Source organism: Zingiber officinale, chromosome 6B (genome assembly GCF_018446385.1).
Source record: "Zingiber officinale cultivar Zhangliang chromosome 6B, Zo_v1.1, whole genome shotgun sequence".
Classification (NCBI taxonomy): domain Eukaryota; kingdom Viridiplantae; phylum Streptophyta; class Magnoliopsida; order Zingiberales; family Zingiberaceae; genus Zingiber; species Zingiber officinale.
Window position 1 is genome coordinate 46,388,852 of NC_055996.1, and position 27,716 is coordinate 46,416,567.

General features: G+C 33.6%; 1 protein-coding gene across 1 annotated transcript in view; it reads left to right on the forward strand.

The window, feature by feature from the left end:
• Positions 1–27,370, forward strand: part of LOC121992395 — a 35,005-nt gene extending 7,635 nt beyond the window's left edge. The window contains exons 6-9 of the mRNA XM_042546726.1: positions 7,887–8,050; positions 10,807–10,959; positions 25,296–25,374; positions 26,699–27,370. Coding sequence (XP_042402660.1) covers positions 7,887–8,050; positions 10,807–10,959; positions 25,296–25,374; positions 26,699–27,136 — 834 coding nt within the window. The 3' untranslated portion in view covers positions 27,137–27,370. The remainder of the gene's footprint in view (positions 1–7,886; positions 8,051–10,806; positions 10,960–25,295; positions 25,375–26,698) is intronic.
• Positions 27,371–27,716: the final 346 nt, after the last annotated feature.

Genomic DNA, 27,716 nt, shown 5'->3' on the forward strand with positions numbered 1-27,716 from the left:
AGGTTGCTGAGTCTATAGTTTCTATCAAAATTCATACTTTTTGCACAAGTTTTATAGGTTTGGAATGTATGGTTGGCTAAAAGTATCATATTTTGCTATCTTAAGTCTAAACTCCTACCTCCAATGTGATTATCATACATTTTACCTTGTGAACTTCTCTTAAACACCAAAGGAGCATTCTTCTATGATGGCACCTTGGATAAGGAAAAGAAAGTGACTTTTATATAAAGTCCCACCAATTAACATGTAGTTAGTAGCTTTGATTTGCAAAGCTATGTAGTAAGGCTAACTTTTTTCTTTTGTCAATTTTTCCTTGTGCAAGTAATCATAAATCACATTCATCCTCCTTAGTGCTCCAAATTGGGTTGTCGTCAATGAGGACCTCTCTTAGACTGCACCTATATTCAATCGTAGCAATCTTTGAGATATTAGCAACCTTAGTATTGTCAGTAAACTATTCTTAGGTTGTGATTCTTGGTAAGGAAAAAAATGAAAAAGGTAGGAAAACTTTATTCTCATGGATAATTATCGCGGATAAATATCTCAAAAAATAACCAATCTTACTTTTCCAATAAGGATATTAACCTCTTTCTCTTGATCCCTATCTCTTAGTCTCATGGTTTCTCTCGGCATCATAATTCTTTCTCTATCTTGCTACTTATGGCCCCTCTATTAGTTCACTCACATTTTACATTGTTGGTTGCTTGTGTGCATATAGTTGCAATTTTGCTTAGCATTGCAACTCTTTCCCCTTATAGACCACATCATCATTAGCTTCTCGTGTGTGTATAGATATAATTTTGCTTGAAGCCAAGGATTAAAATTTTATGTCATGTTGAAGTTTCAATTTATGATTGAAACAACACAGTTTTGGTGCTTTATCTTGCCGTATCGATATGGTTTCAATACTTTTTAAATATAAATATATTTATATTTTTTTTACTAATATTAGATTGATTTAGATGCTTACTATTGTGTTATATTTGAGATGTTAAATCTTGAGTTCAAGTTTTGATATTGGCTTATAAAATGTTTGATGCTTATTGAATAAAAGTCAATTTAGGATTACTTAAAGTTTACCAAGTAGACATGACAAAATTAAGTTTAACATGGATTTAATTTGGATTTATTACGATGATTTTAAAATTAAATCAAATTTATATATACAATAATTAATTCATAATAATATATTTTATAGAATTAGAAATTATATTATTTATTTTTTACTTTTTCTAATAATTTTTTGATGGAGAAGAGGAAAAAAAATTAACCTAAAGAGGTAAAAAGGTTTTTTTTTTCTTTTTCTTTTGATTATTGTCACATATGAAAAAAAAAAGTGGGAAAAATAATGATCAAGGAAAAAGAATTAATAAATCAAAGAGAAAAAAATAAGAGAAAAGAATTTGAATTAAATGCCATGAAAATAAAAAATAGAAATAACAACAACAATAATTAAGCTTTATCTCACTCGGTGAGGTCGGTTATATGGATTCTTTTACGCCATTAAACTTTATCTCCTATTATATCATTATCTATACATAAATAAATTTTATCTTGTTTTATTGTTACTAACCAAGTCTTTTTTTGGTCTTCCTTTTCCTCGTTTGATATGTGTGTTTGTCATATTTTCACATCTCCTAACTAGAGCATTTATTGGTCGTCTAAGTATATTCTCGTACGATCTTAAATGTGTCTTTTGAAGTTTTTCTCTCAATTGATGCAACTCTAATTTTCTCTCTAATGCTCTCATTTCTTATTTTGTTCATTCTTGTATATTCACACATCCACCTTAACATCCTTATCTCAGCAATTCTCTTCTTTTACTCATGTCGTCGAGTTATAGCTCAATATTCAGCTCCATATAACATAACAGATCTAATTGCGATTTTGTAGAACTTTCCTTTAAACTTTAAAGGTACTTTACAGTCATATAAAACATCCGATGCTCTTCTTAATTTCAATCATCTTGTTTGTATTTTATGTAAGACATCTCTCTCAATCTCTCAATTAATTTGTAAAAATGATTCTAAATATTTAAAGCTCTTGGTTCCGGGCAATTCATCATCTCTTATCTTAACAATTGCCTTATTATGTCTAATATTGCTAAACTTAAATTCCATGTATTCTGCCTTTATTCTACAAAGCCTAAAACTTTTTCCTTTTAGTGCTTCCCACCAATTTCTAGTTTAGCATTTACTCCTAAACGTGTTTCATTTACCAAAATAATATCATCGGTAAACAATATGTACCACGGTATTGTGTCTTGAATGTGTGCAGTGAGTTTATCCATAATTATTATAAAGAGATAGGGGCTTAGAGCTGATTCTTGATGTAATACTATCTTTATTAGAAATGTTTCAGTTATTTCGTATGAAGTCTTTACTTTAGTCGTTACATCCTCCTATATAGGGGTTATTGTATATTTTTTTAAAGTTTTCCTCGTTCTTATAAATATATAATTCCTTATAAGCTATTTGTTTTTCTTCACTTTCTCTTGTAATTTTTCATTCCACCACTAAGATTCTATATTTAATGGTGCATGTCCCTTTGACTCACCGAGTACACTCTTAGATATTATTTTCAACTTTGATACCATTTTTTTTATGTCGTATTAGAATCACTGTATATTTTACCTAATGCTTGTACTCTTACCTAGGATTTGAAGTGTTGTTCCGTGCCGTCCGGCACAGACGATTTTTACCGTTCCACCGGGCCTCCGAAATCGGCACGGGAGGCGCCCCCGTCTCGGTGGCGCCAGAGGAGACACGGGACACCCCCGTCGGCATTAGAGGAGACGCAGGACGCCTCCGGCGGTGTCCCGCGACACCTTCTGTATCGCCGAAGGCGTCGTGCGCGACGCCTTCTGCGGCGCCGAAAGCGTCCGGCAAGGGGTGACCCTTCTGGCGCCGCCGGAGGCGTCCGACGATGCTTCCAGTGCTACCGGACGCCCCCCGCGACATCTCTTGCGATGATCGCGGGCGATCTCGCGTACGCAAGTACACAATTTTTTTAATAATTATTTATTTTATTTAATTAATTTAAACAATTCCTAAGGAGGATGTGTGATATTTCGAAGAGGCTTTTATAAATCCTAATTAAATTATCCTAATAAAATATTTAAAATTAAAATAAATTAAATAAATTTTATTAATTAATATTATGAAAAAATAATGTTTTAAATTTCATTTAAAAATATTCTAATATATTTTTTATTATTTTAAATTTCATTTAATTTTTTTTCAATAAATTATATTTATATTCTGATATTTTTTTAAAATTTTTTTACTTATCTTTTACTATTTAAAATATATATTATTTAATTAATAATTAATTAAATGAATAAATAGTTAACTTATATAATTATTATTAATATAAAGTAATATCTTGTATTAATTTATATACTTATTATTATTATTATTATTATAGATACTTCTATTTTAATTTGAATTATTGATATATCAATTTTTTTAAATAAAATTATTTTTAATTATTTTTTCTAATAATATTAAATTATTAAATTATTGGTAACTTATAATAAATCAATATACAACTTATTTTTATATACACAATAAATATATTTATCTTATAATTACTATAAATTAATAAAAAATACTGAAACTCTATCAGTACGATACGATACCGAAACCGTATCGTTCCGATCTGAGATCGAAACCTCGGCACGAGTCGAAATTTTAATCCTTGCCCTTACCTTCTCCTTAAACATATTTTGATTCCCATCCTTTTACTTCCATCACTTAATTCTAGGAGTCATATATACATTTTTTTCTATTGGTACTATCTTTGAGGCATATATTCAATACTACTAACCTATGTTGGGTAGTTAAGATTTCTCCAAGATGACTTTATAATCTTTATAAAGTTTTCTATTCTTCTTCCTAATCATAAAAAAAGTCAAGTTGTGATTTATTATTCTCACTTTTAAACCAGACTAAGTGTTTTTTCTTTTCTTAAAAAATGTATTAGCTAATATAAGGTCATCTGCTATTGGAAAAAAAATCTAATATAATCTTCTTTTCCTCATTTCTCGTTCTAAGCCCATTACTCCTATACCCTCTCATATTCCTCATTTTTCACTACATGTTCATTTAGATCATCTCATATTAAATTATTTCATTTGGCAGAATATTTTGTAATATGTCGTCTAAGTCATCTCAAAATCTTAATTTGATAGCTTCATTTAATCCTACTTGCGGTGCATATCTACTAATTATGTTCATAGTTTCTTTCGTCACTATTATCTTAAAGGTTATAATTCTATCATCTTTTTTAACTATTCCTACAATTTCTTCCTTTAGCGAACTATCTACAATAATATCCACTCCATTTCTTACTTTACTCTTTCTTGTGTATCATAACTTAAAATTCGAGTTCTCTATCAGTTTTGCTTGTTCGTCTATTCATTTTGTCTCTTGTACATATAAAATATTAATACTTATCCTAATTTTTGTATCTACTATCTCCATTGATTTACTAGTGAAGGTTCCTATGTTTCATGTTCCAAATCTTAGATTATTAGTTTTCTTATTATATTTTTTCTTATCCAACTTATGTTGTGAGAACTCTTACCTATTATTTAACACCACCCAAATTCTCATGGAGTTGTAGCGGTCCTTGCTGATACGTTCAAGTCGGACCCCACAACGCGAACTCTTGCATGTTAGCACTACACTCGAGTTCTGGAAATGTAGCAGTCCTTGCCGAGAAGTTACAGTTGGACCCTGCAACGCGTTCCTTTTGGCAAACAACCTAGCATTAACACAATGGATCTATTTATTGAATATTTATTATAGTTTTAATGCTTGCTGACAATTTAACACAATCTTTCTCCTTTATCCGGACTTGGGATAGGAGTTATTAAAAAAAAAAATTGTAACCTTGCGTTGTTCTTCTTATTTTTATTTTATTTTATAAAAATAGAAATAAAAATAATAACAATAAAACATAGTGGAAGCTGTAACCTTGTGACGGACTCCTTGACGTTGTGACATTGCTGCAACCTTCGTGAGCTCATGGAGGATGATCTCCATGACCTCGCGAGATCGTTTTTGTGTTGTTGGACGGTCAAATAAAAAATGAGACCATTTTTGTGTTGTTGGACGGTACACTAGCGCTGACGGGCATAGTGCGGTATTTTTTTACAATGCTTGACGCTAGCCCTTTTGCCATCATGGACACTCGCTGCCATTTTGTCATTGGGGTAATTCAGTGTGATGTCCTGTCCTTGTCATTGCCACCCCTTGCTGGAGAAAAACATGACAGGTTAGGAATGTGAGGGTCATGGGCTGTTTTTTTTTTGGCTGTTGGGCCCGGTCTGATTTTGTCAAAAAAGTTGATTCTTTTGCCTTGTGAAAACATTTCCTGTATATTTTCCTCTCATAGAAGCAAGGGAAAGTGGCTAATTCTCCCCTGGACCACTTTTTGCATCTCTATTTTTTCCAGCCTTAAGAAACAGGGTCGCTAGGCAGGAGCCTTTTCCAAATATGCTATCATGATTGCTTTGTTAAACTCCACTTTCCTTGTTACTTATCTACAAGCTGTGAGTCGCTGAACACTGGGATCCTATCTGTTAGACAACATTTCTAGTGCTAAGAAAGAACCACCCCATTATCAAAGCCTCGTACTCAAACTTTGTTATTAGCAACTATAAATTGGAACCTCAATACTTTCTCCACTGGATCCCTTTGGGCTTATTAATGACTAAACTTTTGAATGGATAAACCATCCACATACAATACCTAACTCTTATCTTTTCTCAGATTCATCCAATTCCTTGTCTTCTCTGCAAGAATATTGAGTACTTGTCCTTTCATGGTTTACCTCCAGAACACTAGGTCAAACTCATTCAACTTTGTTGCCCAACACTTCCTTCCCGCTACATATGGCTAGTAAAGAATTTGCTGAAGTCGAAACACCCAGATGGCATGGCATTATAAATAAGCTCCGAGGTTCCTAACTATAATTAATCATACACCAAGATCTGTTTGGGTGTATACCTTTCATTGGAACCTTCCAGTTCATGATTGACATAGTATTTGGGCCTTTCCACACTGGCCTTTTCTTTCAATAATATCACCCTCATTGCATGATTTCATCATCCATGTGACTAAAGACTTCCTTTAACCATTCAAATGCTTTCTGCTGTCGGGCACAACACCAAATGCTTGGGCTTTGACACTTTGAAGATTGGAGCGCAACTTTTAGCTGAATTTGGTATAAATCTAATCCTAGGTGTTTTCAGTCCATTAAGTTTTTGTACCTTGGTCTTGTTCTCTTAGAACTTCATGTCCAAAATAGCTCTAATCTATTCTGAATTCATTTCAATTCCTCTTTGTTGAACCATAATACCTAAGAACTTGTATGACTCTACCCCAAAAGTTACATTTCAATGGGATTAACCTCATCTTACCCTCTCATGTTTTTTTCTTCACCACCATGCCATCGATATGAGCTTCATGTTCTTTCATATCAACAATTCAAACAATTTATTCACCAACCTTTGGTAAGTAGCACCTACATTTTTTAGACCAAAAGATAGTATCTTCAAATGTTGAGAAAATATGTGTGGTCCATCTGGTTATATGAGGACAGAAATTCCCAAGAAGCTTAATAGCTTAGATCCAGCTGTGCTGTATACACTATTTTGTTTATGCACAATAACAAGAAAAATATTTGTTTGGCTAAGCTTTTCTCAGGTCGTCCATATATTTGTCATTTTTGTAAGGCTTTTGAGCCATTACCACATTTGCAAGTCATATAGGGAAGCCCACATTCAACATCTGATTAATTTCTTTATTTAGTGCTTTCTTTCTCTCACTAGCAAACTTTTGACCCTTCTGCTATCCTGGCTATTTTCCAACTTGGAGGTTCAACTTGTGCTCAGCTAGGTCTCTTGGAATTCCCAGTATGTTCTCCATGACCATGCAGAATCTCCCTTAATAAACTACACAAATTCAAATTACCATGAGTCTCTTTAGTTGTCAATGCAGCTCCATGCTTCCATTTTCTGAGCCCTCCATTGGCACTTTCTGAAGGTTAAATTTATCTCCCTTAATAAACTACACAACTTCAAAATACCACGAGTGTCCTTAGTTTTCAACGCAGCTCCATGCTTCCATTTTCTGAGCCCTTCATTGGCTCTGTCTGAAGGTTATATTTATCTTTTTCAAATTTTAGCTACAATCAGGTTAGTTTATCCAACTTTTCACCCTTTAGCTTGTTTGAGGTGTTTTTCGACTCCAGGCTATTCCACCTCTATCTGACAAGGCTTTCCATCTCAAGTATTTATAGCAATTGTTGACTTAGTCAATGCTCCATTAAGTACTTGCTCCTTTTGGAGTCAGGAACTTCGTGGTCAAGTGGTAAATAGATACCACAACCTTCAACTTGCTTAAAATGTGCACAATCAAACAAATCTACTTTGTAACCTTCCTTACACTGCTCAAATGCATGATTTCTCTCCCAGTGCTGCAGTCAAGTCCACTACCCAAAACCTAGTTTAAACTGCACAGAAGCACGGGTATGCTCCCAATTTTACAGTCAAGGGAATAGTCCCTAGTTTTCTTACTTCTTTTTTAGTAAAATCAGTTAGGCTTGTCCTTTCCCCTCTCTGAATCTCCTTAGGAACATCTCATCTGAACTGCTTGTGTCATTGGTTTTGTAGTTTCTCTCTTGAGCTTTGGTCAACTTTTTGTTACTTGCATATGTACCTTTTTTTATTGAATGATTCTTACTCAAATATGGGGTAATATTCTTAATTATAACTAATATCTAAAACATTTTTGGTGTCAGTGAACATGCAGACTAAAAATCTGTAATTCTATTATTTTAATGATAACATTGTTAATTTGGCAATTTTGTGTCCACAGCTTAGTTTATCTAAAGAAGCAGAAGCAAAACTCTTGAAGGCCATTCAATCACAAAGGCATGGAGATGCTTTCTACTTTTGGGTTGGGATGGACAAAGATCCAAGAAATAGCCAACAAATGGCTTTTTGGGATTTTTGTGATGCAATAAATGCTGGAAATTGCAGGTAGACTGATGTATTTATTTCTTTTCCTTGAGTTGTTTTATTATGCAAAATAAAATGCTTAGATAAGACAACCTCTGCTTATTTTAGTAAGTGTTTATTTACTTCACATGCTTTTTTTATAAAGATAATTTGCCATTTTGGAGCAGTTAAGGCAACCAAGTTGAATTTAATAACATGCTTGGTATGAGCTGAATAATGGAAATTATACTAATATTGAATTATTGATCAAGGAGAAAGACATAAAATGGAATTATTAATTCTAAAGAATAAATACACTAGATCATAAGTGTGATAATAAAAAAATGCATTAAATAATTTTTTATTTACGTTTAAGAGATTCAAATATTTTTCATTCACATAATAAATAGTTGCCAACATATAAATCAATAATAAAATAATTTCCATGCCAATAAAATAGTATTACATCATTTATTTTATAATTTTAATTGTATTTTTGACAAGGAATTTTGAAGAAATACTGCACTAAAATCAAATATGGCTATTTTGTACTTTGCAGCTCATCTACAAAAGATGATATATTGAATTTATAAAACATGATAGAAATAAAAGATGGCTAGAGAAATATTAGTACAGAAAATGATTAAATTGTTTTAGAATTGCTAGAATAGGAAGAAAGTAGGCCAATAAATCTTACAGGCTAATTGAGTCAAAAGTCAAATATTATATGATAATTTGATGGCCGCTAATTATTTTGTAGTAGGGTGTAATCAAGCTGAGTCAAGCCAAGATTAATTGTGTTTAATCTTGTTTTTTTTCCTATTAATCTTTTTTATTAAAATCTTATCAAGCTCACTCAAGGTTTTTATCAAGTTTCATTAACAATGTTGTTGTGTTATAATTTAGGTACATGAAAGTTATATTATTTTCTTATTTTTAACATGTTATAAATAATTTAAGATTATAATTTTTTTATAAAATATTATATTTTTGTAACATATTATGAATAATTTAAGATTGTAAAATTTATAAAATCCTATATTTTTTTAATAAAAATTAAGAAATAAATCTATAATTGAATTTTACATAATTTAATAAATAAGTGTATTCATAAATTATTCATTAACATTAACAAACTGAGTTCACTAATAGTCACGCTTGATGTCTTGTATATTCCTTTCATTGTGTTTTCAATCTTGTCTTAGTTTAGATGTTCTATTTTTTAAAATTTATTTTTGGTGTTTATAGTTAACACTTTTTATTTCTTCTGCTCAAAAGCAGACAATTTTGATGTGGGCTAGCTAGGAGACTCCTTTATCTATAGTATATTAAGTTGGGGTGTTAAAGTTTTTAATGACACTAAAATGAATCTACATATTAAATTTGATTTTTTTTAATATGGCGTGCATTTGTTTTTAGTTAATTTTATTGATGCATGGTTATCAGGGCATTTGCATCATCCACATGGCTGAGATTATAACTCTTGTGGTTGATTTTTTTCCCCTATTTTTCATAGTTATAAAACTAGATTAAAAGTATGAAAAAGTTTCAGAGGGTCAATTGGTCAAATTGTAAATCAAACAGAGAATTGGAGCTGATTGTAGAGTTGTAAACGAACTAAATGTTGGTGAGCAAGCTTTGTGATCATTTCTTCAAAAGCTTCTTTATGTTCGTTCAATATGTTCAAGTTCAATTAAATCAACAAGGTTGAACAACTCATTAATTTAAATGGATAAGCTTGAACACATGTGTTCAGTTATGAATAATGCTCACAAATAAAGCTTATTAATAATCTTATATATAAACAAAAAGCCTTTCTAAACGAATAAACAAGTTTGTAATAAGAAACTCACTAACAAATCAAATAAGCTTAAAAATTTAAAAGCTTCAAACAATCAAAGAAACTCGAATTAACACCTTGATAATATCTAAACGAACCAAGTATGAACCAAGGCAAAGCTCAGAAAGAAAAAAAAAGCTTGAACAACTGCATCTGCACCTTGGTTAATTTTAAGCTTGCTTTGGCTTGTCTTCGTTCATATCAAGGGTTTACAGCCCTAGCTTGGTATTTGGTAGGACAAACTTTGTAACCTACCCAATTGCTATTTTAGTTATAATATTTATATCTCTGCACGACCAATATAAATATATCTAATTTACTAGAACCTAGAATGTAAATATTAATAAGAAGACATTTTTACCATCAAATATTAGAGTAGCTAATTAGGCCATCTAATGTTAAGGGTAGATAATTAGGATAGTTGAATGAAAATTAGGTCTTTTGTTTTTTGTTATTGGTTGTCCTACATAAGACATCTTGTCCTATCTAATATTAGAGTAGGTAAATGGACATTTTGAAAAAATTTAGGAGCGTAACAAAACTGGTCGAGTTTCTATAGAATTGGCTGGCTGTCCCGATTTGATAAAAAACCGGCTTGTTCTTTTGGTTTGTAACTTGGTTTGAATGCATATCTGATCTGATTGAACTGATCATTATGGTTTGTATGACTGTTTTTTTATGGTTTTTATTGAATACTAGGGAACAATTTTTTTTTATCTTTGGGTGTAGAGCAATAATCAAAACCCATACAAGACCCGAGATCTGGCATTTGGATAAAAGCAATTGTTAGATTTCTACTTTCTATTTGTTATTCTCATTCTGATTTTTTCTATTTTTATATTTTATTAATTTACTTAATCAAGTTATGGTTCAGTTTATACTAAATCTATATTTACTTTATTGATGGAACTTAGTTATGTGCAAAAATTATCTTCAACTCTTCTCTTATTCAACAAAGGTTTGCTGTTGCTGAGATTCTTCGGAAGATGTATGGTATACAAGCTGATTGGAATTCATTACCTCAAATGCCAAATGATGGGGATTCATGGTCTGTTACAAATAGCTGGGTTTTGCCTACAAGGTCCTTCCTGGAGTTCGTAATGTTTTCCAGGTACGGGTTCATGTGAATATACTCCTTTTCCTATTTTCATGTGCATAATGCACATTTAGCAAATGATGTTTGATCACCAATTTACTAAATGCTTCATGGTGATAAGTAATCCAAGTTTCTTTCTTATTTTTGAGGTGAAACAATTCAATTTTTTTATTTACATGATCAATGTATCAGAACTAACTTATTCAAATTGATTTCAGTTATTTGGATATTATAAGATCCATGCTAATAAGATAATGACAAAGAAGAGGAAAATTGGAGAATAAGTGTATTGGTTTCCAATGTAGATTCTACTCTTTAATTCTGCATCTTAAAATGGGGATTCATACAATATATTTAGATAACAGGAGATCTCTTACCTATGCTCTGTCATTTTAGATTATAAAAGCTCTCTCTTAGACTTTAACATGGTACAGAGATGGACCCTCACCTCTAAAACAATAATGGATGAAGGTGAATGTCCAAGCATGAATTTTTCAATATAATGAAATGTAAAATCAAATCTAATCAAATAATCATTTACTTTATTTTCATGATCATGATTGGCTTTTGATTATTGTAACTTATTTCTAATCAGCTTTCTTGATTGCACTTTGATTGCCATGAATTTTTTGTTGGAATGTGGTGGGCTCTCAAAAACTTTCTAGGAAAAGAAGAGTTGTAGAGAAAAGAAGAGGAGTTGTAGTAGAATGACCTTTTATTGAAAAAAATACTTCTAATCTTGCAACTTCACATTACATGAGTATTTATACTACTTAATAGAAACTACTAGATCATACATCATTAATTAGATACATGAACTTATTCTATCTAGATACATGAATTACAAGATTCATGTTTCACTTGGTTCATGTACATAAAACATTTATGGTTCATGTATTCAAGTTTAATTCAACTTCTAACACTCCCCCCCTTAAACATGAATCTTCCTTACTCCAAACCTCAATCTTTGAAAATGATCATATTTGAGTGTCTTTGTAAAAATATCAACAACTTGATCCATCTTCTTTTTTTGCAATGTATTCCCGAATAAAATGATATCTTGTATCAATATGCTTGTTACGTTCATGAAACAACGGATTCTATGCCAAACTTTGAGTTGACTTATTATCAATCATGATCCTTATAGCATCTTGCTTGAAACGAAGTTCCTTTAACAATCTTCCCAATCATATAGCATGACAAGTGCAAGAAGTAGTTGCAACACACTCAGCTTCACAACTGGAAAGTGTCACAATAGCTTGCTTTTTTGAACTCTACGAAATTGCATTATTTCCCCAAAAGAATATAAAACCAGTTGTGCTTTTTCTATCATCAATGTCTCTTGCAAAATCGCTATCACAATAGTCTGTCAACTTGTAGTTGCTAGAGGATGAATAAAGAATACCACAATCAAGAGTACCTTTAATATAACGAAGTATCCTCTTAGCTGCCAACATGTGAGACTCAGTTGGATTCTCCATAGATCGACTCACAACTCCAATTGCAAATAAAATGTCGGATCTTGTACAAGTCAAGTATCTCAAGCTCCTAATAAGACTTCTGAAAGTAGTTGGATCAATCTTCTCTTCTCCTTTCTTCATTTTGGATAGTTGAGCTCTAAATTGTATAGGGGTATTAATTGGTTTGCAATTGGACATATTGAACTTCTTAAGAACCTCTTTTGCATAACTCTCTTGTAAAATAGAAGTACCATCCTCCATTTGCTTTACTTGGATTCCCAAGAAATAAGTCTAAGTCCCATATCAGTCATCTCAAATTCATAACTCATGACTATCTTGAATTTTTTAATCATTTTTTGATTATTTCCTGTAAATATGAGATCATCCACATAAATGCAAACAAGTAAGAAATCCTCATATAGAGTGCATATTCGTGGGTGCATCTTAAGAAACCATTTTCTTGCAAATATTTGTCAAGACGATTGTTCCAAGCTCTAGGTGCCGCTTTAAGACTATAAAGCGCCTTCTTTAGCTTCAAGACCTTGTCTTCATGCCCCTTAACCACATATCCAATAGGTTGCTCAATGAAATATCTTCATTCAGATAACCATTAAGAAAGACAGATTTAACATTTAATTAATAAATCTTCTAATGATTTTGTCTCCAATTGAGCTACCGGAGCAAATACTTGACATAATCAATACTTTGTTTTTGTTTGTAGCCTTTAGCAACAAGTCGTGCTTTATACCTTTCTGCTTCTCCATTGACATTCTTCTTTGTCTTGTACACCCATTTAACACCAATAGTCTCATGACCTTTTGGAATAGATACTAACTCGCAAGTATCATTCTTCACAATGACTTGCATTTCTTCAATCTATGGCTCCTCTCTATTTCTCATCCTCCTTTACTTCTTCAAAGCTCAAAGGTTCAACATTTGCAAGTAAACAAAACATACTCATTTCATCAATAGCATGAGTCTCATTGTATATTTCATCAAGACTTCGATATTTTGGAGTCTTTTTTCCTGAAGATGATCCCGATGTTATTGATAACCCAGGTGTATGTGGAGTTGTTGGTGGAGTAGATTCCTCTTGGACTTCTTCCACATCATAGTAAGGAAGAAAATCATATGACCCTTCTTCCTTAAAGCTCTAGTCCTATGATGTATTTATATTAAATTCTATATCTTTGCTAATCACAATTCTTTATGTGGATTGTACAATCTATACCCTTTGGAATTTTCATTAAATCCAATGAAAATAAGTTTCTAACTCCAATCATCTAACTTGACTCTTTCTTGTTCATGGATATAGGCAAGTGCAATGGATCCAAATATTTGTGGATGTGATATAGTTGGCTTCCACCCACTTCATGCTTCTTGAGGTGTTACATTCTTAAAGCTTTTTGTTGGAGATTGATTTGAAAGAGACACAGCACATGCCACAACTTCAGTCCAAAACTCCTTAGGCATGTCTTTAGATTTTAACATACTCCTTGCCATATTAAGTATTGTCCCGTTCTTCCTTTCACCAACTCTGTTTTGCTGAGATAATCTTGGAACTGTCAAAAGACGACGAAGTCCATGCAACTCATAAAAACTGTTAAACTCATTAGATATAAATGCCCTACCCTTATTGGTTCTTAATGCTTGAATTTGATATCTACTTTCTTTTTCAATAAGAGCTTTGAACTTTGTGAACGTACCAAATACCTCAAATTTTTTGTTTAAAAAATAAGCACATGTCTTTCTATTGAAATCATCAATAAAGAGCACAAATGATGGAATAAAAGGAGAACAACAAGTTGCGCAACAAGCTTATGATATGGATCATGCTCAACTCACTCTATATATTAATGATGATCCATTATACATCAATGGAGGTCCAATTACAAGGGCTAAGGCTAAAAAGATGAAGGAAGCACTTAATGTGCTAATTGAAGATGTGAAGGCCAAAGCTACCATTGAAGAGTTTGACAAAGAGCAAGTCATCCGGCTTAATTAACCTAATTCAAGCCTTAGGTGAGCTGAATTAGCATTTAAGTCTCATATCTATGTAGTATGGATATGTTGGCTCAATTTGGACTCAATTTCTACCTTTATTTGGGTTGTAATAATGCTATAAACTTAAAATGGCTAAGTAGTCTATATAGGCTTTCTTTTGGCCTTTTAGGATTTTTTGGTCAACCTATAGTTATAAATAAAGGGGGTGACAACCATATATGTATCTTTGACATATTTTTCAATCTAAAGCACGATGAGGCTCTTGCTTGTTGGTTCTTCATTGAACTAGAATTTATCAAGGCATCTCCTTGTGACGTTCAAAGACTTATCAACCTCAATACCTAGGTTGCGGTGTCTCCCATCTTCTATACCAAGGTTCATGCTTTCCTAAGCATTGGGTTGAGGTTTCTTTTCATCTATCTTATCGTCGTTGTGGGTTCTTGAGATATCTTTCTCGTTGGGTTCACATCATTTGGTATCAGAGCTTTGGTTTTTCTAAATCGATTTGGTTATCCTTTTTCTTTGTGCTTGAATCTTTGTCTATTTGTTAAACATTATCTACATATCATTATCATCTCGATCTCAGTGAGATTTATTCGTCTTGTTGCTAACAAATTATTTTCGGCAAAAAAAGAGCTGAAATTAAAAAAAAATATTTTCGGAAAAATAGAAAAAAAAGGAAACAAAAAAAAAGGTGAGTGTAGAGAATTGTTATTTCTATATTTGCACTTACCAATTCCGCATTTCCTTTAAAGTTTTGCCTAGATTTAATTCTAACACCTATTTAGATTAAGTTCTGGCAAATTCCTTTTCAATTCTTATTTCAAGTTTCTTTATCTTTTATTCCGACATTCTCATAAGTTTTGCCTAGATTCAATTCTGGCAAATTTCCTTTCTTAACTTAATTTAAGTTTTCAATTATGCAATTTGCATTCTTCTATCAATTCTTTTCTTTTATCCTAATACCTTTGGGATTTTCAATTAGTTCGTTTACAAGAAATTGCTATAATTCTAAGTTCTTTAAAGAGCTAACATTAGCGAGTTGAGTGACAACAGATTGCATTAATGGCGACAAGTGGAGAAAAAGCAAGACCTAGAGAATGCATGGAAATCAGATTCAATCAAATCCTCAGCAGATTTGAGAGACAAGAGGCTGTAATTATTGAATTGCAAAATAGCCAAGCTAATAGAGTTCCTACATGAAGTTCAAGGCAATATAACCGTGAAGACAACAATGATGATGATGATGGTATTTCTAAGGACATTGATGATATAACTTCTAGTGGCAGATCTGGTGGTATCAGAATTAGTGGTAGAAGGGGAAGGATGGGTGATTATGTTGATAGAAACTTGGAAAATATTAAAATGAAGATTCCTTCTTTTCAAGGCAAAAGTGATCCAGACGCATATTTAGAGTGGAAAAAGAAAGTGGAATTAGTATTTGATTGTCACAACTACTCTGAAGAGAAGAAGGTAAAACTTGTTGCTGTCGAATTTATTGATTATGCTATTATTTGGTGGGATCAAGTTATTCTAAGCAGGAGAAGAAACAACGAGAGACCCGTTGACACTTGGGAAGAGATGAAATCAATTATGAGAAAGAGGTTCATTCCATCACATTACTATCGAGATTTGTACCAACGGCTACAAAGTCTAACTCAAGGATCCAAGACCGTGGAGGTGAAGGCGCTAGAATTCCGTTCTGTTTCAATTTTCCTGTACAAAAATTGTACAAGAACAGAACTTTTTTTTTAGCAACCCGCATGTTCGATCAATCATGTGTTTGATCAATCAAGCAAGTTCTTGAATGATTAAAGCACACCTTGATCGAAGTACAAGATCGCTGTCCTCTTGTGTTGGTATTCCAAAATCGATACAAAGAAAACAAACTAATTACGTAGCGGAATTAAGAACTAGTTGTTCCTTTACTTTGTAGCTAAAGACCTCTTGATCTTCTGTTGTATTCCTCTCCTCTTCTTGGACGTCGTGTGGGCAACGATCTACCAAGACAACACCACCCTCCTTTTCTCGGTTTCAAAACTGCCGGCTACAAAAGGAGGCTCTAGGATGGGGTACATTCTAATCTTTTTCCTTCTTCTTGCCGCCGACCACCAATGGATTGCTAGAAAGGGATGTCGACCCTAGCTAGGAGAGGAAGGGGGAAAGGGGCGCCGACCCTAAGCAAGGAGGAGGAGGAAAGGGGCATCGACCCTAGAGGGAGAGAGAGGTGCCGGCGACCATAAGCAAGGGAAAAGAGAATTAGGAAAATTAGGTTTTAGGGGCCACCACCTACTCTTTTTTATAGGCTTATCATCGGTTACAAAGAAAGAACAAATAACAGAATCTGTTTAGAAAACATCTCTCTTTCTATAACCGAGTTAAACCAACCAAGTTAAGTTAAACCAAACTAAGTTAAGTTAAACTGAACCAAGTTAAACCAAATCCAGTTAAACCAAATCAAGTTATGGATGGGTGGATGCAAGACTTTATATAGAGGTTACAACATGGACCTAGGGGAGTAATTGGTTTAGGCCTCCTGATGGGCTTGAGCTTCCTGTGTTTGGCCCGAACACTCAACCCAAGTCCATCCATAATAACCCATACCACTAAAGGGTTATTATTGAACTATTACACTAATCCCATATTACAATATGAGCTCTTTCTTATCATGAGTGCGTTAATCTTCCCGTGTTTAAGATATCGTATGTCCGTTAATTAATTGAGTTACTGACAACCCAATTAATTAACATTTGATTCCAAGAGTAGTACCACTCAATTTTATTATCATGCCGGACTAAGTCCACCTGCAGAGTTTACATGATAATCCTTATGAGCTCCTCAAGCGGACATCATCAGTCTAAATAATTAGGACACAAGTTTTTTCTATAATCAACAACACACCATATGCCACAGTAGTATTTCCCAACTCATCGGACATATTGATTTAACAAATAAATCTCACCCATTGATAAGTTAAATACATAAATACTAAGTATACGTGTTTGTTATTATATAGGGATTAAGAGGACGCACATCCATAATAACTAAGGTTCTATTCTTTTATGTAGTCAGTATAAATCGAACAACCACAAATAATCTTGCTCAATATATACATATGTATTAGTGTAATTTTATAGTTAAGACAGACTAATACTAAATTACACTACAACCGTTCCAATAGTTTGTCCCAATCCATCTTGGTTGTGAGCTACTATTTATAATTTATAAGGAATCGATAACATGATCTTCTGTGTGACACCACTCATCATGTTATCTACAATATAAATTAAATGGACAACTGCATTGACATATATATAAATATAAAATGCATATATTTGATCAAAGTGATTCTCATTTCAAAATATTTCAAAACAGATGTTCATACAAAAGCTAGACTTATATTATACATCCCAACAGGAGAATACCACAGAGAAGGAGATTGCCATGATTCGAGCTAATGTGAAGGAGGACCGAGAAGCAACCATGGCAAGATTTTTAGAAGGTTTGAATTCAGAAATTGGAAATATAGTAGAGTTGCAACATTATGTGGAGTTCGAAGATATGATATATATGTCCATGAAAATTGAAAGGCAACTCAAAAGGAAGGGTTCGATCAAGCATGGTGAAAGTTCTAATTCATCCACTTGGAAATCTAGTTGGAACAAAAGAGATGATAAAGTTGCATCAAAGAGTAAGATCGAGTTTTTGAAGAATAAAGATGTTAATTCTCCATTGGTTAAAGGTAAAGAACCTATCTAATCTTTGAGAAATAGAGATATTAAATGCTTTAAGTGTTTGGGAAGAGGACATATTGCTCACAATGTCCAAACAAAAGAAGTATGCTTTTGAAAGAAAATGGTGATATTGAAACTGAGAGTGAGTCCGATGATGATAATGCCTTGCCACCATTGATGGAAAGTGATGTAGAAGAGTATGCCGTAGAAGGTGAAGCCCTTGTCATTAGGCGTGCTCTAAATGTGCAAGTGAAGGAAGAAGATGAAGAACGAGACAACATATTTCATACCTGTTGTCACATTAAAGATAAGGTATGTAGTATGATTATAGATGGAGGAAGTTGAACTAATGTGGCTAGTACTTTCTTGGTTGAGAAATTATGCTTACTTACCACTAAACATCCTAGATTTTATAAACTACAATGGTTGAGTGATTGCGGCGAAGTTAAAGTCACTAAGCAAGTATTGGTTTCATCATCCATTGGTAGGTATCATGGTGATGATCTTTGTGATGTAGTACCAATGTATGTAAGTCATTTGCTTTTAGGTAGACCATGATAATTTGATAGGAGGGTCATGCACGATGGGAAAAGGAGTGTGAGAAAGAAAAAGTGAGGATGAGAGAAGTGAAAAAAAGAATGAAAAAAAATCTAGAGCAAGAGAGTAAAAAAGTGAGCTTTTATGCAAAAGAAAGAGAGCTTTTTATTTTCAAGAGTCGATGATTGTACTTTTGTACAAAGAGACTTATTTTAACACTAACAATATTAATCCTTCTTTGCCTAGTGTTGTTAAATCTCTTTTGTAGGAATTTGATGATGTTTTTCTTGAAGAAGTTCTTGATGAATTGTCACCACTTAGGGGAATAGAGCACCAGATTGACTTCATCCCAGGAGCTGTCATTTCTAATTGACTAGTTTATAGGAGCAATCCTATGGAGATGAAGGAGCTTTAGAAGCAAGTTGAAGAGTTGATGAGAAAAGGGGAGATCGTGCGGCTTTATGGAGTATCGAGAAGCATAGTTTCAGATCGTGATGTAAAGTTTCTAAGCTACTTTTGGAAGACATTATGGGGAAGGTTAGGAACAAAGCTTTTGTCTTCCACAACTTGTCATCCACAAACAGATGAACAAACTGAGGTAGTAAATTGAACTTTATCTATTTTATTGAGAGCTATCATTCAAAAGAATTTAAAAGGTTAGGAAGATTGTTTACCACATGTTGAATTTACTTATAATAGATCTATGCATTATACTACTAATTTTTCTTCTTTTGAAGTGGTATATGGGTTCAAACCTTTAACTCCTTTAGATTTGTCACCTTTGCCTATCTTTGAGCGTGCCAGTTTAGATGATACCAGAAAAGCTGAGTTTGTGAGGCAACTGCATTAGAAAGTTTGATTGCAAATTGAAAAGAGGATTGAACAATATGCTGCGCAAGCCAACAAGGGACGAAAGAAAGTGATCTTTGAACCTGGGGATTGAGTTTGGATTCGTATGAGGATGGAAAGATTCCCTACTAAACGTCGTACTAAGTTGCATCTAGGAGGAGATGGTCCATTTCAAGTCATTGCTCGAATCAATGATATAATGCATACAAGCTTGACTTACCAGGTGAGTATAATGTGAGTGCTACATTTAATGTTTCTGATCTTTCTCCTTTTGATGTAGGCGATCAAGATTAGAGGACGAAACCTTTTGAGGAGAGGGGGAATGATGGAGTAAAAGAAGGAGAACAACAAGTTGGCAACAAGCTTATGATATGGATCATACTTAACCCACTCTAGATATTAATGATGATCTATTATGCATCAATGGAAGCTCAATTATAAGGGCTAAGGCTAAAAAGATGAGGGAAGCACTTAATGTGCTAATTGAAGATGTGAAGGTCAAAGTCACCATTCAAGCCTTAGATGAGTTGAATTAGCATTTAAGTCTCATATCTATGTAATATGGATATGTAGGTTTAATTTGGACTCAATTTTTACTTTTATTTGGGTTGTAATAATGCCATAAATTTAAAATAGCTAAGTAGTCTATATAGGTCTTTACTAAATGGGCTTTCTTTTGGCCTTTTAGGGTTTTTTGGTCACCCTATAGTTATAAATAAAGGGGGTGACGACCACACATGTATCTTTGACATATTTTTCAATCTAAAGTACGGTGAGGCTCTCGCTTGTTGGTTCTTCATTGAACTAGAATTTATCAAGGCATCTCCTTGTAGCGTTCAAAGACTTGTCAACCTCAATCCTAAGGTTGTGACATCTCCCACATCTTCTATACCAGTTCCTGCTTTCCTAAGTATTGGGTCGAGGTTTCTTTTCATGCATCTTATTGTCTTAGACCTTCCTTCTTTCTGTCTTCAATTCGTTGTGGGTTCTTGAGATATCTTTCTCGTTGGGTTCACATCAACAAAGTAATAGCTTTTACTGAGAGATTCAGGCTACAAATATCAGCACAGACAAGTTAGAGTGGTTTAGTTGCTCTTGAAATGGATTGCTTTGGAAAACTCTTTCTTGGATGCTTGCCTAGTAAGCGTGCTTCACACAATTGATTAGGGTGATCAATTTTTGAAATTCCTTTCACCATCTTATGATCTCCCAAAGCTTTAAGTCCATCAAAATTCAAATAGCCAAACCTCATATGCCAAATCCACGATGGTCTTCGATACAAGTCTTCAAGCACGGTTCTCAATTCTTCAAGTCTAATAAGAATATCTTGTTCTTATTCATCACCTTAGCAACAATGTTAGAATCTTGATCTCATAGCCAAAGCATACAGTCATTCATATGAATCTTGTAATTTTTTTCCAAAAGTTGACTAATACTTAAAATATTGCTAGTCAATTTTGGAACATAATAAACATCAAGTACTTGTGACCACCATTCTTTGTTTCAAGAAGAATTGTACCTTTACCTTCCATCTTCACCTTTGTGTTATTTCTAAAGCTTACAAAATCTTTCTTGTTTGTATCAAGCCCTACAAATTTACTTTTATTACCGGTCATATGATTGCTAGCTCCATTATCAAGGTACCATGTGTTTGCTTTTCCAATAGAGTCATTGAGTGCTTGAAACAAAGATTGCTCTACATCATCTTTCTTGTTCTCCATTAGATTTGCTTCTTCATCTTCCATGTTTGATTGACACTCCCAAATATAATGTCCAAATTTGTGACAAGAATAACATTCAATTTGAGATTTATTTCTTTTATCATCATACCTCACATAGTTACCTCTTCCTCTTGCTCTTCCACGACCTCTTGCAGATGTTTTGTTAGTATTAGTCCTAGTACCAATTATGAGATGATTGTAAATGATTCATTTTGTATTATATTTCATTATTAATAAAAGGCAAAGTTGGTTTTTATATTTATTTCAGTTCAGTACTGATTGAATAAGTATAATAATGTCCTTGGGTAGTAGGTTCTTATCTACAACATATTAATTGGTTGAATTGATAGTGAATATTGTAGATATACATGGAACACTATTCTTAACTATTCCTAGTTAAGCATTAATATATAAGAATAATATTAATGTGTTGAGATTAGCATGTAGGTCAACGGATGACTTGATTTCATAAGTCATGAATATGAGATATCAGGTTGACATATAAGTATGTATTAGAGAATATATACTGAATGATTCGCCATGAGAATGTTTCATGTATCGTTATATGAGTGTCATAAACATTTTAATGTGACTAAAGGCAAAGTTGGTTTTTATATTTATTTCAGTTCAGTACTGATTGAATAAGTATAATAATATCCTTAGGTAGTAGGTTCTTATCTACAACATATCAATTGGTTGAATTGATAGTGAAATATTGTAGATATACATGGAACACTATTCTTAACTATTCTTAGTCAAGCATTAATATACAAGAATAATATTAATGTGTTGAGATTAGCATGTAGGTCAACGGATGACTTGATTTCATAAGTCATAAATATGAGATATCAGGTTGACACATGGGTAAATATTAGAGAATATATACTGAATGATCCGCCATAAGAATGTTTCATGGATCGTTATATGAGTGTCATAAACATTCTCATGTGACTATTGGTATGAATAGTCCTTAGACCTGAAGTTACTACGGTTCCTTACATAAGGAGTTAAGTACTTTGGTATCGGCAAACGTCACATGTAACAAGGTGGACAATAAAGTCGATCACTGGGTATGCAATGAATTATGCGGAGGGATGTGAGTGATGTAGATGAGATCTATCCCTTCCATATGACGGAAGCGATATTTGTGGGCCCCTTGATTAGGACACAAGAAAGCATGACCATGCACAAATGAGTCAATATGAGATATTGAGCTTATTTGATTGAGTGTCTACTTAGAGATCAAGAAACACAAAAGGTTGATAAGAGGATGACATAGTTTATGCCTTATTGATCAATCTATATATCAAGGATAGAGGTGCCAAATCATACAAGATAATAGTCACGGACAGGTTAGGTCGGATCTCGACTTTCTCGTCACTTGGGTAGCAATGATGCCTTGCTAGATGTCACTCATTGTTTATGTATCTAAATGTTGATTTGGATACTTTGCCAACGTTACAAGAAGCTATTGGGTTACACACAAAGAACAAGTAGATTTGGAGATAGGTTCATATGATGAATCATTGGATTAAGTCTAATCCGAATTGGACTTATTGAGTTAGACTCAATTGAATCTAATTATTGGATTGAATCCAATTCAAACTAGATATAAGGAGTCAATACGAATTAATGAAATAATGATTTATTATATTTGAAATTACATGAGATCAATTGAGTAAGACTCGATTGAATTGGACTGGAGTTAAACTCAAGTGGATTAGACTTGAGTTAGACTCAAGTAAATTCTTTCACTAAGAAGATTAATGGAGATTAATTTATTGAATTTCGAAGTTCAATGAATCATTCAATTTTTGAAATTGAATTCAAAATGAAGAGGTTCCAATGTGGTCCTTAATGGAGTATAAATATTCATTAATGCTCATTAATTGAATTAATGCTCATTAAGTATTTTCATTGGTTGAAAATACTTGAACATTATTTTCTCTCATTTTGGTGTACTTCTTCATTCTCCTTCCTCTTCTCTTCTCCTTTGGTCTGAGACCTCCTATCAAGGTTGCTAGCACAACCTTAGGTGATTGCTTTCTCCACTATGCGAGTTTATGAGACAAGCGAACACTTGTTCATGTGGATACCATAGAGGCTCGAACGTGTGATCGTGCTGAGATCCAAGCTGTTTGGAGTTCGTACGCACGCATCAAAGGTATACTATCATGAGATTCTCTTCGCATGGATCTTCTAGAGGAACTAGAAGTTTTCCACTACGCTTAAGCGTGTTTAGCGTCCTAGTTCCTTACATGTTTGATTTCTTTTATCAAACTGAGAAGGTTGCTCATTTCTCCCTTGACCACAGCCATGTATTGAACCTCGACCTCTGGCTTGTTATTGGCCTCGACTTTACTAGAACCACATCCTTTAGTTTTCAAATTGGTCTTTGCTTGTAATGTTATGATTGTTCTTGCTTTCCACGATTTATCCTTTCTTCATGAGCCCGTAATGATCCATTTAATTCATCAACAGTCATGATATCCAAATCTTTGGGTTCTTCAATTGCAACAATAATATGATTGAACTTTGTGTTAAGAGAGCGTAGTACTTTCTCAATTACTCAATTACCCAATTTGATTGACAATAGCAAAACTCTTGTAAAGTAATCGGAGATATTGTCCACTCTTTTTCATAAAGAGTGATTCAAACTCAACCCTTAGAGTTTAAAGTCGTACCTTCTTTACCTTGTCTACTCCCATAATAGTATTGCAAAGTGTCTCCTACGCTTTCTTTGATGTTGCCTCATTGGCTATTTTTTCAAACATGTCTTCATTTAAACTTTGATGGATGATGGTAAGAGCACCTTGATCTTTCTTTTTCTCTTTTTTTCTTTTTTTCTTTCTTTTTCCAAAACATCCTTTTGGTTTTGAGGTAGAGTTGTCACATCTAAGGGCTCTTCAAAATCATTTTCAATGAGATATCTCACACTCCTTGAGATCCCAGAATAGCCTTTATTCTAAGTGACAAATTCTCATAGTTGAGTTTGGTAAGTTGGGGAGTATTGGAAAGAAAAAGATTTTGATGCCATAAGTTTTGATACCACTTTGTTGGAAGGTGGTGGGCTCTCAAAAATTTTATTGAAAAAAATACTTCTTATCTTGCAACTTCACATGGATATATGAACTTATTCTACCTAGATACATGAATTACAATAATGGATCAAGGTTAATGTCCAAGCATAAATTTTTCAATATAATGAAATCTAAAGTCAAATCTAATCAAATAATCATTTACTTTATATTCATGATCATGATTGGCTTTTGATTATTGTAACTTATTTCTAATCAGCTTTCTTGATTACACTTGATTGCCAATATTTGTTTCCTTTCACCATGTAATTGATCCCAAATGATTGGGACCCTGCTTGTTATATTTGTCCCAACTATGTCAGCATTGCTTCCTAAATAACAGAAATCATTTTGGAAAAAATACAGTAATGGCTGCTAGACTCATAGCATGGGTCTATATATATGACCTAGATCCTGAGCCATATCATTTTTCTGTTATGGGCTGTATTGTTTTCCGTTCTGATCCATGATTATTAGTAGGAACCAACATTCAATTTTTCATGCGATTATAGAAAATCCCACATTTCCAGCCCGCTAATAGAGGAGTTCTTTTACATACACTTGCACCGCAAAGTTGTAGTTCTTTTATAGGAACTAAGTATCTTCTAATTTTATGTTTACCCAAGCTCATACTTTAACCAAATTATAAGTCAGCACATGAAAGTTCAAAACCAAACTTTGAATTTGGACTTCTACTGATCCTGCTTACTGTTATTGTATTAACTAATATTTTGTAGATTATCAAGCAAAATTCCCAGTTTCTGTTCTCATGAATAACTAAAATTTCAGTTCGAGCTGATACATCTATTTATGTCCATCTTTGAACTAGTTCGCTCTAAATCATGTAGGACTTTCTGTTCCATTGTTGAGCCATATAAGTTATTACATAGAAGTTTGGTAGACAAGAATTTCTAAATACAAATTCCAATGGCATTCTCTGATCTGTATGTGTTTCTTGTAAATTTTCAGAATGTTTGTTGATGTAATGGATAGGATGATTTATGATGAACACCGCACTAGTGGGCATTGTTTTTTGAGCATATCCAAGGTAATATTTGGTCTATTAACTTCAATCATTTATTCTGCTAATCTCTATGTAATTGTATAATTTGAGGAAAAAAAAATTGCATCATCATAGAAGAGACACAACACGTATATATACCTAATATATGGTTTGTTACATAAACTAGATTAGTATTCACAAACCAAACAATTAACACATGTCCATCATGAGTGCAAAAAGCATAAAATTTGCACGTATGCGAAACCAAACTCTGACAGAGCATGTAAGCTGTAAATAGCACATCAACAAAGAGGTAGCTAGATCCCAAAAATCACTTTTTCTAATTGGATTCTTATGATGATGTATACAACAATACATGAGGTGAAATAAAGAATTGATTTTTGTAGTATTTTAGTGAGCTCAATCTCATAAACTTACAAGTTCTAAATTAATTAATGCTCTCAATGCATCTTTTGTTCGAATTGGTCTCACCATATCTCAATAAATATATTTCGGTTAACCAAAAACACCAGTGATGATGTGCTCATTCTGTGACCTGCTGATAATGTGTTCATTTTCTGCAACCTATTAGGAGATCCCATCGCTGCTAGAGCCCTTCTAGCTAATGATTATAAGACAAACTGATACAAACTTCTAGATGCCCTTGAGAAGTAAAAAAAACCTCTCGATAAATTTCACTTGCCCTAAAGAAATAATAAACAATTTTTTTTTTCTTCAGGATGACCTTCCAATTTTTATGTTGTTTATAAGTATATGGTGCGCAAAAGCACTACAAGAGGTTAGATACTTATGCCACATTTGTCTGACATAATTAATTTGAAACAAATGTAGGATGTGGTACATCTTGGTTTCAAGTTCAATGGCACTGCTGTTTCCTGTTGCTTTGGCTTGTACCTCTCTTTTATAGTGTTTTGTTCCTTCTTTGAGTAGCAAATGATGATGCTTAAAAAGAAAATTGTCCAATTCAAGATGGTATCAGCCAAGAATAGGCCTTGTCTATTATGGAATAGCTGAAACTGTGTTAGCACAAACAACAGAGTGAAATCTTCTTGTGCGGACACAATATGGATACGGGTCCATGTGGTATTTTGGCTGTCTCAAGCAATATCTATTCACTTGAAATAATGCTTGCCTGCCATGATTATGATGAATACCTTAGTGGCTGATGCAGGAGTGCAAGTTTAGGAGGTCAAATTAACAGCAACGTTGTCCAAAGTGGCAAGTTACTAATCATTTTGGGGAATCCAATTAATTTTATTTATATCATCCATCAGCGTGTACTACCATGTTTGCAGTTGCCAATGATTTGCAAGCTTTCGGATAAATGCATTAACATTGCACTCTACAGGACGGACATTGCTATTCTCGTCTTCTGGAGTTGCTTGTGAATGTGTGGGCATATCATAGCGCTCGGCGGATGGTGTATGTAAACCCGGAGTCTGGTGCTATGGAGGAACAGCACAGGCTGAAGAACAGGAGAGGCCAGATGTGGATCAAGTGGTTCTCCTACGCCACTCTAAAATCCATGGATGAGGATCTCGCAGAGGAAGCCGATTCTGACCGTCCTTCCCGGAGATGGCTGTGGCCTTCGACTGGTGAGGTAGTTTGGCAGGGTGTATACGAGCGCGAGCGGAACATGAGGCACAAGCAGAAAGAGCGGCGAAAACAACAGAGCAGAGATAAGATTCAAAGAATAAAGAAGAGGGCGAGGCAAAAGACACTCGGTAAGTACATCAAACCATCTCCGGATGACGTCGTCGATTCCAACACTACTGAAGTCCGGTGACCATTGTCATGTGAAGAAACCATTTGGCTATTATTATTTTGCCAAGTTTTTTTTCTGTTCATTGTGGGTTCTGTTTCTTTCTTTTTTCTTTTTGTTTCTTTTTTTGGCTTTGGGATCTTAGCGAGTTAGCCTATCAACTGTTGGCTGTTTATTAGACAATTAATGGTCTCTACTCAACCAAGTGTTACTACTATTTGTAATAAATAAATAAGTAATTAAATTTTTTCAGTGAAATTCATCGGCTAAAATGTCCAAATCAATCCTCAAATTAGTGCACTTCTCTTTATGATTTTTTTTTAGAGGAATGATACTTGCATCTACTCTTCTCCGCGACTTACAAAATTAACCAATCCTCAAATGTCTAAATGAATTGGTCTGAGTGGATACAAAAATTCTTCCCTTTTGATTTACAAGCTTTCCTTCGCATCTCTCCTTCTTCGCCTCTCAGCAATTGATTACCTCATCATTTTCTTGTTGTCGCGGCTTTTTCTTGGAATTTCTCCTCTTCCCTAGATCATGCTGCTCGTCGGCGGTACTAATTCTCAAAAGGATGTCGAAGGATATCCTGCTGTGTCTGTTG